General features: G+C 38.5%; 2 protein-coding genes across 2 annotated transcripts; one reads left to right on the forward strand and one right to left on the reverse strand.

The window, feature by feature from the left end:
- Positions 1-274: 274 nt before the first annotated feature.
- LOC111788120 (putative pectin methyltransferase QUA2) lies at positions 275-5,073 on the forward strand. Its single transcript, XM_023668328.2, has 9 exons — positions 275-517; positions 1,184-1,895; positions 1,970-2,102; positions 2,260-2,500; positions 3,071-3,296; positions 3,419-3,594; positions 3,695-3,998; positions 4,176-4,314; positions 4,497-5,073. The coding sequence occupies exons 2-9, from the start codon at positions 1,210-1,212 to the stop codon at positions 4,653-4,655; spliced, it is 2,064 nt and encodes a 687-aa protein (XP_023524096.2). The 5' UTR covers positions 275-517; positions 1,184-1,209; the 3' UTR covers positions 4,656-5,073.
- Positions 5,074-5,694: 621 nt separating this feature from the next.
- Positions 5,695-9,061, reverse strand: LOC111788125 (uncharacterized). The gene is made up of 5 exons (XM_023668340.2): positions 8,881-9,061; positions 8,144-8,611; positions 6,758-8,045; positions 6,526-6,672; positions 5,695-6,444 (listed from the first exon to the last, which is right to left on the reverse strand). The coding sequence occupies exons 2-5, from the start codon at positions 8,195-8,197 to the stop codon at positions 5,927-5,929; spliced, it is 2,007 nt and encodes a 668-aa protein (XP_023524108.2). The 5' UTR covers positions 8,198-8,611; positions 8,881-9,061; the 3' UTR covers positions 5,695-5,926.
- Between the last annotated feature and the right edge of the window lie 732 nt (positions 9,062-9,793).

Genomic DNA, 9,793 nt, shown 5'->3' on the forward strand with positions numbered 1-9,793 from the left:
TTATTATTATTATTATTTTCTTTTTTTGATTTGACTGCGCACTTAAATTCAATATGGACGCGGAGTTCCAGCTCGATATTTTAATTTTAGTTTAATTAATTTATAAAATCTTAATTAAATTATTTAATTTCTGAAAATTTTAATAATATTTTAATTACTGTATATGTCCGATTTATTTAATTAATTAATTTTTTTAATTTTAATTTTTTCACGAGATGTTTCGCTGCTTGTCGTGATTGGATCTGTACAAAATCTCCATTTCCCCTTCTCCAACTCTCCACAGTCTGCTCCTCTCTCTCTCTCTCTCTCTCTCTCTCTCTCTCTCTCTCTTCCCTTCTGGTTTTAAGCGAAGCGCTTCCGTTTCCATCAATGGAGGGTTAGAGAGAGAGTGGAAAATCAATTCTGTAAGGTCGAAGAAGACGACAATGGCGGCCTAGGGTGTCGGTTCTTCCTTCTTTGTTTAATACAGCCTTTGCCTCCTTCTTTTTGTTCCTTCATTCTGTTCTCTTTCTTGGAGGTACTGTTTTGTGGCTTCTTCTAGTTCTTTCTGATACTGCTTTGAGTTTGGGTTTAATCGACGTTTTGATGAAGTTGCTTGGATTGGTTCTTGTGTTTGATGGATAATGATAATAATGTGTTTTGGATAATCATGTCACGGAGTCACGGGTCACTAGTGAATCTCTTTTCAGGGGTTTTGGAGCTGTTTTGTTTGAATTGATTTGGATGTTTTTGTTTTCGGAAACTACTGATGTGTTCTTTGTTGTTTTTTCTTTCGAATGTGATTTTTCAGTTTTGTTCTCTCTTCAATTGGAAGATGTTTTGATTTTCCTCCATTTCTCGTTTGCTCGATCTTGAATCGTTTTCGGCTGTGTTACTACTGGTGTTCTTCATCTGATGTTTTGAATTCGAGATTCGGATCTTAAAAACATTAGGTCGTTTTCTTAATCTGTTTATTAGTGTTTTTTTCGTGCTGGCGAGTTTGTGTTGCTTTCAGTGAAGATGAAATCTGGATCTTCGCATCTTTAGGGATTTTAATCTTATTCTGCCAGTGTTAATTCATCGATTTCTTCGCGATAATGAATTTAACTCAATCGCGGTGGAGAAATACTTTACACTGCGAATTTTTGGATCGAATTTAACTCAATCGTGTGTCTGTGTTCTTTGAATTTTGATGATTTTTCAGTTGATTTTGAAGTTACCACGGCAGCAATGTCCAGGCCTTTACATCGAGGTGCGTCCGGTGTTAAGGTACATGGTCATGGCGATGATAAATGGGATTCCCAAATGAAAGATAAAACTGAAAGGGAAGAGATGGAGAAGAGAGTTTCTTTAGATCATGGAGGAACTCTGGCTTCCAGGCTTCCCATTCGTGTACTTTTTCCAGACAATTCCCCATCCAAATATGGAGGCCCTGAGAATGGCTTTGCTTCTGATTCTTTGAGCTCACGAAGTCGACAGCAATTTATAATGCTAATGTTGAAATTAAGTTTAGTGGTGATTATAGTTCTTGCTCTTACTGGTTCCTTTTGGTGGACACTCTCCATTTCGAGTTCATCCCAAGTTCAAATATTCCATGGTTATCGACGACTCCAAGAGCAGCTCGTTTCAGACCTTTGGGATATAGGCGAGATTTCCCTTGGTGCTTCGAGGTTGAAAGAGCTCGAATTCTGTTCTCCAGAACTGGAGAATCATGTTCCTTGCTTCAATTCGAGCGAGATTCAAGATGGTGCCTGTGATCGACATTGTGAGCCTAGCTCGTGGGAGAATTGTTTGGTCCAACCTCCCTTGAATTACAAGATTCCTCTTAGATGGCCGACCGGAAGGGATGTTATCTGGGTAACAAATGTGAAAATTACAGCACAGGAGGTGCTTTCCTCTGGAAGCTTGACCAAAAGGTTTGCCAAGAAATCCATGATAAAGAAAATCTCATAGTATATTTCTTTGATTAATTGTTCTTCTGAACTTACAGAATGATGATGCTTGAAGAAGAACAAATATCCTTTCGTTCTGCCTCTCCAATGTTCGATGGTGTCGAAGATTACTCTCACCAAATTGCAGAAATGATTGGGCTGAGAAATGAATCTAATTTCAGAGAAGTTGGGGTATGTATCTTGACAACTGCCTTCTTTTGTATCTCTTCATCACATATACTGCTGATGCGTGCAAACGATCCCACTTCACGTGTAAATTTATGTCGTTGACAAACAGATTTATTTTAAAGCTTTATAATATCAGTTTAATTGATTAATGATTTTGCAGGTAAGAACCATTCTGGATATAGGGTGTGGTTATGGGAGCTTTGGAGCACATCTTTTCTCCAAACATCTCATAACTATGTGCATAGCAAATTATGAGGCTTCAGGCAGTCAGGTTCAACTAACTCTTGAACGGGGTCTTCCTGCAATGCTTGGTTCGTTTACTTCGAAACAGTTGCCATATCCGTCTCTGTCGTATGATATGGTTCATTGTGCACGATGTGATGTTGACTGGGATAGTAAAGGTAAACTTAAAGCTTTGCTGTATGATATTGATGGATGTTCTTGTTTAACTTATGTATCACCTCCATATTTGTAATGTAAATTAAAGCAAAATGACATTGAAAAACTTATTATCTCGTTGACTAGCACGAGTAAAACATGAGTTTTTTGTATAAATTTAGTAGGAACGTGAACAGGGTCGTCTTGCAACAGTTGAATCAATATTTGCAATCTCGTATAGCATGAACTAACGTTTGAGGAGATTCCGTTGAGTTCGGGTTTACTGTATATCTTTTGGTTAATGGCCAATACCTGAAGTTGGAGTTTTGTAGCTTCGGAGTATGATTCTCGTGCGTTATTTATAAATTCTCCATCGTTATTTGATCTGCTTCATAGAAAGATAGTCATGGCCTTGTATGCTATAACACAAAACACAAGAATTTAGTCTATCCAATAAGAACAAACCCGGTTTTTGAGAACGTCACAAGTGTTTATATGTCTTGTGCCAGCCTGAGGTCGATTCTGTCCATCATTCTGTCAGAGATTATATTCAAACATGGAAATTTTCAATTCTTTTTCCTTTTCCATGGCAGATGGCAAATACTTGATTGAGGTTGATAGAGTTTTGAAGCCAGGGGGGTATTTTGTCTGGACATCGCAGATTACAGATACTCAGACTTTTCGTTACAAAAAAGAGAATCAGAAAAGGTGGAACTTCATTCAGGATTTTGTAGAATATCTGTGCTGGAAGATGTTGTCTCAACAAGATGAAACTGTTGTCTGGAAGAAAACTAGTAAAAGTAATTGTTATAGCTCACGGTACGACGTCGAATTTATTAACGTTATGTATTGAATGTTCTTAAATCTTTTCATCTGTCTTGTTTGAGTATCTGTCAGATTACATCCTAATTTTGTCTATTCCTGCTGTCTTTTATATCTAGGAAGCCAGATTCGTCTCCTCCAATATGTGGTAAAGGTCATGATATCGAATCTCCATATTACCGACCACTCCAAGCCTGCATCGGTGGAAGAAAAAGTCGTCGTTGGGTTCCTATTAATGAACGAAGAACTTGGCCATCGAGGGCTATCTTAAACAAGAGTGAATTGGCTATACATGGTAATTTATGATGTTGTTTACATTTCTTCGAATCGAATAGTTTCGTTGGACTTGATATTCGATCACATCCCGCTTACGTTTCAAGTTGACACGTTTTCAGGATTGGGTTTGGATGATTTCACAGAGGATGGTATAAACTGGAAAATGGCAGTGAAGAACTACTGGTCTCTTTTGTCGCCACTAATCTTCTCGGATCATCCAAAACGACCCGGTGACGAGGATCCTTTACCCCCATACAACATGCTCCGCAACGTGCTAGACATGAACGCTCATTTTGGAGGCTTCAATTCTGCATTATTGGAAGCTGGGAAGTCTGTATGGGTCATGAACGTGGTGCCAACAGATGGTCCTAACCATCTTCCCTTGATAATGGATAGAGGCTTCGTTGGGGTATTGCACGATTGGTAATACTATTCTTCTAAACTTCAATATTTGCACCTAAATCTTGTAATTCTTGCTGGAAAAGAACGGGAAAAACATGTTTTTTTGAATCCTAGTGCAGCCAGCTCATCTGACATTTTCTGTAGTTAAAAATTGAAGTTTCTTGTATCCTTACGTTATAGTTGGCTTCATCTATTCAGGTGCGAGGCCTTTCCAACATATCCTAGATCATATGATTTGGTGCATGCAGCAGGACTTCTGTCCCTTGAAGTAACTAAGAAGCCGAGGTGCTCGATGCTCGATTTATTCAGCGAGATTGATCGGTTACTTCGTCCAGAGGTACTATCTTAAACCAATACTCAAGTGAACTATGTCGTATTGAGAATAAGCACTTAGATAGTCATTCTAAATCAACTCGGCTCCTAATGATCCGAAAACACTTTTGCAATTGGTTAGAAACTTAGACATTGTCCTGCAAGATGTGTCATTGATTGTTCATTGATGTTGGTGGTTTTTTCCAGGGTTGGGTGATAATCCGTGACATGACCACACTTATCGAATCGGCTCGAACTATAACTACACAGCTTAAGTGGGACGCACGAGTTATAAAAATCGAAGACAACAACGACGAGAGAGTGTTGATCTGCCAAAAACCATTCTTGAAGAGACAAGCAATCTGATTTATACGTTTTGAAGGTGAAAAGTATTTATATATTCATTCATTCTCTGGAGGGATGGAATAATCATATCTTTGGGGGGGAGGCAAAATCTAAATTTCTGAAACAAAAAAAAAAAAAAAAAAGAACAAAAAGAGAGAGGGAGAGAGAGAGAGAGGAGAGGAGAGAGAAAGAAGAAAAGAAGGAGAAGGAGAAGGAGGGAGGACATAAATATGATACGAGCACACCACAATAGCAGCTTTATATTTTATTATATATAGAAGAAGCCGTAAGGCCAAAAATAGGAAATCATGTAATTATGCAAAAAAATGAGCACAGAAGAGGGAATTGTAGGATTTGATTACAGAATTTGCATCATTCTTGAGCAGTTCCTGAAATGTTGTTGTTATTATATTATATATTATATATATATTACATCAAATGAATGTGATCAACAATAAGCTCCTCATTCATTTAAAATCATCTCTGCTTTCTGGAATTTCATTTCTTCTTTCCTTCTCTGCTTCCTAATAATATGGAAATATTTAATACCTTACTCTTTTTTTTTTTTTTTTTTTTTTAATTATTATCATTATTATTTTAGCACTAATGCTTGCTTCAGAAGTTGATAGATTATTCAGCTTCTTCTTAATGCTTTTGAAGAAGTTGATTAATCAATATTTTAAATATACATTTTCATTGTCTAAAAGTTCATAAATTTTAAAATAATTTGAAAATCCTAACAGCTAAATTTGTAATTCTAAAAAGTTTACTTCTGGTCACGGTCTAAACGTCAACATTTCTTCTTCACATCCTCATTTTCAACCTCCTTCCTCGTTGCCAAACTCACCAAGAGTATAGGAATAAGCGTGACAAAGCCCGAAAGTCATACCTACACTACGACCTAGCTCGTCCAATCCAAATCCAACTGCATCTCTCACTTCGAGCGCATACCCAATAGGGCGTAAAGTTGCTTGATCGATGGATTGCTATTTTCAAAATGCTGTATCGTCACATGTGATTTGGATTTACAAAGTTCATGGAAGGGTTGATTGGAGGAAGATTTATATGACAATGTAATATGATTATTCCATCAAGAAAAACAATGTTCAAATCACTAAAAAGGAAAAAAGGGACTCACAAACCACAAGACAAACGTAGTTTTATGAAGGAGAAAAACAGGACACAAAATATGAAATGGCTGAAAAGGTGAGAATAGAAGAACACAAAACAGAACAGAACAGAACAGAACAGGTGAATGTTGTTGTGGTATCTCAGCGGAAGGGGCAAAGTGGTTAACGAGATGAAGCCAACCCCAGAGAAGAAGGGCGTGGGGTTGGCGCTTTTGATCTGTGCCTGCCTTTGTGTGCAGCAACACTTGCAGTGCTGCTCCTCCGCCCACTGAGAGAAGACGATGCAATCATCTGGCTTGTTTTCCTTGATGATCTTCTGCGAGAATTCCAACTACTGTTCCCTCCTAGTGCTGCTTTAGCAATGCTATCGGTCGCTGCTTCTCGAGCTCTCTGTGCTTTGATGGCCTGCTTGTTTAGATAAACAAGGTTTGGAAGAAGGCCAATAACGGCCTTGCGAAGCTGCTCATCACTCATGTTGCTTTGAATTGGATTTCCCAACAGATTAAGAGCTTGAAGAGAGTTATAGTTGGCTACAAGTTGGCCCAGAGCTTTGGTTGTTGAAATCTTGTTGAAGCTCAGGTCGAGTACAGTGAGCTTCAAGAGTCGATGCAGTCCCTCGACATCACTAATCTTGTTGCCAGCGAGATGAAGTTCCTTGATAATCGCACAATTTGACAGCCCTGATGCAGTTGAACAAATTGCACACTCAGAATAATAACCAGAAATGGACACAATTCTACACTAAGTTCTCCAAACAGTACCATGTCCTATGCGAGAAATGCGATTGTAACTCAGGTCGAGGATTCGAAGACGTGTTAATTCTTTGAGTCCTTCAATGGCGCTGATCTTGTTCCTGGACAAGTTAAGAGTGTGCAGCCCCTTGGGCAGTGATCCAGAGTTGATGTGAACTGGAAACCAAGCAGCCATGTTAGTAGTGGCAAGACCAATAAGACAAGTAACCAGAACATAACTTGAACAATAACGAATTCTTACCTATGAGGTTCCCGGACAAATTGATAGATCTAAGACCGGATAGGTGTGAGATTGTGGGTATGGCTTTTAAGCCGATACCAGAGATGTGAGCCACGGTCGAGGAAGAATTCAGAGATTGGATGACGCTATTCGCGTGCAAAATCTCTTCTGTAAGATTGGGTTCGCCACGTCGAGCTGTGTGACTTGCAGTTCTCTCGGGATATGGCGGGGAGAAAGTATCTTCATCGTTGTCATCTCTAATGTAGTCGATCGAAAGACGTGGCTCAATTTGAAGATCCTTTACCCACTCATCCACTCTTCTTAGGGAAGATGATTCTGCTGAAAATGCAACCCACTGGTTTTGTGGCCACAAGCCAGAGACTCCATTACACAAGCTCTCCTGATTCTGATCCTCAACTTTACTGTTACTCGGGTCATTGGTCCAGGTTTCCTCTGCAAATGATCCAGGCGATTCCATCATACTTTTCCCCACAGCTCTGTTCGGCTCGAGATTATCCGAACAATACCCGCCTTGCTGGTTGAAAGCAGAGCTAGTAGGAGCAGCAGCCTTGGTAGTCCACGGCTTTTGCAGGTTTCTATGGCTCCACAGGAACAACTTCCACCACAACCTTCGACTTCTGGAAGGCAGAATCTGGCTCGAAGAACGCTTCTTCAACATCACTTTATCAGCACTGCGATGGGTCATAATAGATTCCGGACTGCCCGGTTCGACATAGTTCCACATTTTGTCAGCCAATTCTTGCAGTTTCTCAAAAGACTGAGATTTTGAAGGGGGCATCTGATGAGATAGATCTCTAAGCACATCCCTGGTTTCCAGATTAGAGCAGGAGCGTTTAAGTTTAGGTGATGCCCAACATACTGCCTTACCAATTCCAGGATCACTAACATGTCCAGTTTGGATCGCATCAGCCCCTTCTCCACCTTCAACGACGGTATTATCAAATTGTTTTTCCAACGAAGTAGAAAATCGAAACTCGAATTCTTCTCCACAGGTGTCTTGAGCAGCGAGATCAAAGTCAGAAAGGTTCCTCTTGATGGAGTTGTCGTCACGCTCATCTTCCCCTTCATATGCAGCTTCTACTGCTCCTCCTCCTCCTACAGGATTCTCATTGTTCGTTTCCTTAACATCCAGCTTAGAATTATTCTCAGATGGGTACAGAATTGCAACGTCCATGGTCGATGACTTCGCTTCTCCATCTTGAAAAGATTCCTCAGTGTGATGGATACTGACTTGCAAGGTCTTCGTCAAACTATTCAATTCAGCAGGCATTTGCGATTCTAAACCATCCTGCAACCATAGAGTAAAGTGTATATATATATTGAGCAAACCCCCAGAATTTTTTTTTGACAAGCAACTAAGATATGAATAGCGAAAGAAGACATTACCTTGGTTTTCTTCTTCTTCCCTGATCGAACGGAGAAGCAATTGAATTTTGCCATACGTTCAATTTTAGAAAGATAAATAATAAAAATAACTCTACAGATCCGAATGATAGTTCTACGTTTCGGTTCTTGTTAGTATCCTTTTCCCACGAACTATTCCTTCCGCCTGGCCCTATCAACACTTTTCTTTAATTAATGGCTCCAATGCTCACATCGCTAACGATGTTGATAGATCAATACAATTTTGTTTTCAAAACAAGAACGATCGGATTGACATTAGCCGTAATCGATTGGAAGACGTCGAACCAGCAGAAAACAGCAATCGAACGACGCCCATGGACCAGAAAATCCACGAAAAGGACCAATACTACAGAGCGATTGAGACGAAATCACTTCGGTGTCGGCCAGAGTTGTAAACGAGGCAGCTTCTCCTTAGAAGCTTCACAAAAATTTTCTCGAAGATAAAAAAACCTAATCACACAAACAAAACAAACCAGAATAAGAAAACCTCCCAAACCCTAAACCATAAAAGAAAGCAAATCCCATTCCCAAATCCACACGAATCAAACAATAACGTTCTGTAATTCAACACCAATAACAAAAAAAAACATAGCTAAATCGGGTAAACAGACACAGTAATCAAAGGAACGGCCTAGGTTCATTTCGGAAACTGAAACATGAAAAGGAATCTCTCTGAATCGAACGCAAGAAAGAGAATCAAATTGATAAATGGAAAGTACCTTTTGGCAATGGATTGCTCCAGATTTACCTCGATTGAACCCTCAAAATGAATCTGATTAATCGCTTTCGTTGTAGCAGTACGAGAACACAGTGCTCTCCACTCACAAATCAACAATGAAGAGAGAGAGAGAGAGAGAGAGAAAGAAAGAGAGGAGAGAGAAACAAGGTGTGAAATGAAGGAAGCTAATGGCGGGTGCTACGGATTTATAGAGGAGGGCGTTACAGTCGTAAAGAGCTCTCGAAGTTACAGAGGAGAGAGAAAGAAAGACGCGCAAGGAACACGGCTTCCCCTTCTTTCCTTACAAATTATTTGTTTAATTACATCCAATTTAATTTTACAATATTTCTATTTTTATTTTCAATAAATTAAATCCATTTTTATTTTTTAAAAATTATTTAAAAATTATGACGTCACCATACACTCTTAAAATATTGATTTCGAATCCATCCAAGACAATCTTCGGTGATCGAAGGCCACGGGCTATCGATCGCCCAGTCACCGTCTATAACTATTTTCAACGATGTTACGACTGAGAGTGACTGGTCACAGTGTTTTAAGTACAATTTTAAACCTATTAATTCGTAGAATTAAATATTTATTTATAAAATATTTAAAATAAAAATTTTAATTAAATTAAAGGTAATCCAAAGAAACCCTTAATCAATTAATCAACAACTTATTCCAAACAAAAATAATTAAAAAAATAACCGCTCAACAACAACCTTATTATAAAATAAATATCGATTAATTAAAAATTTATAATTTAAAAAATATATTAAATAATCTATATGGTCTGATAATATATAAAATTATTTAATATTCAATTAAATACAAAATTTGTAAATTAATCATAAATATTTATGATTTTTCTTTGCCAGCCAATATGACGTGGAATATTTGTTTTATATGGC

Source organism: Cucurbita pepo, chromosome 2 (assembly GCF_057944985.1).
Source record: "Cucurbita pepo subsp. pepo isolate OVF chromosome 2, ASM5794498v1, whole genome shotgun sequence".
Classification (NCBI taxonomy): Eukaryota; Viridiplantae; Streptophyta; class Magnoliopsida; order Cucurbitales; family Cucurbitaceae; genus Cucurbita; species Cucurbita pepo.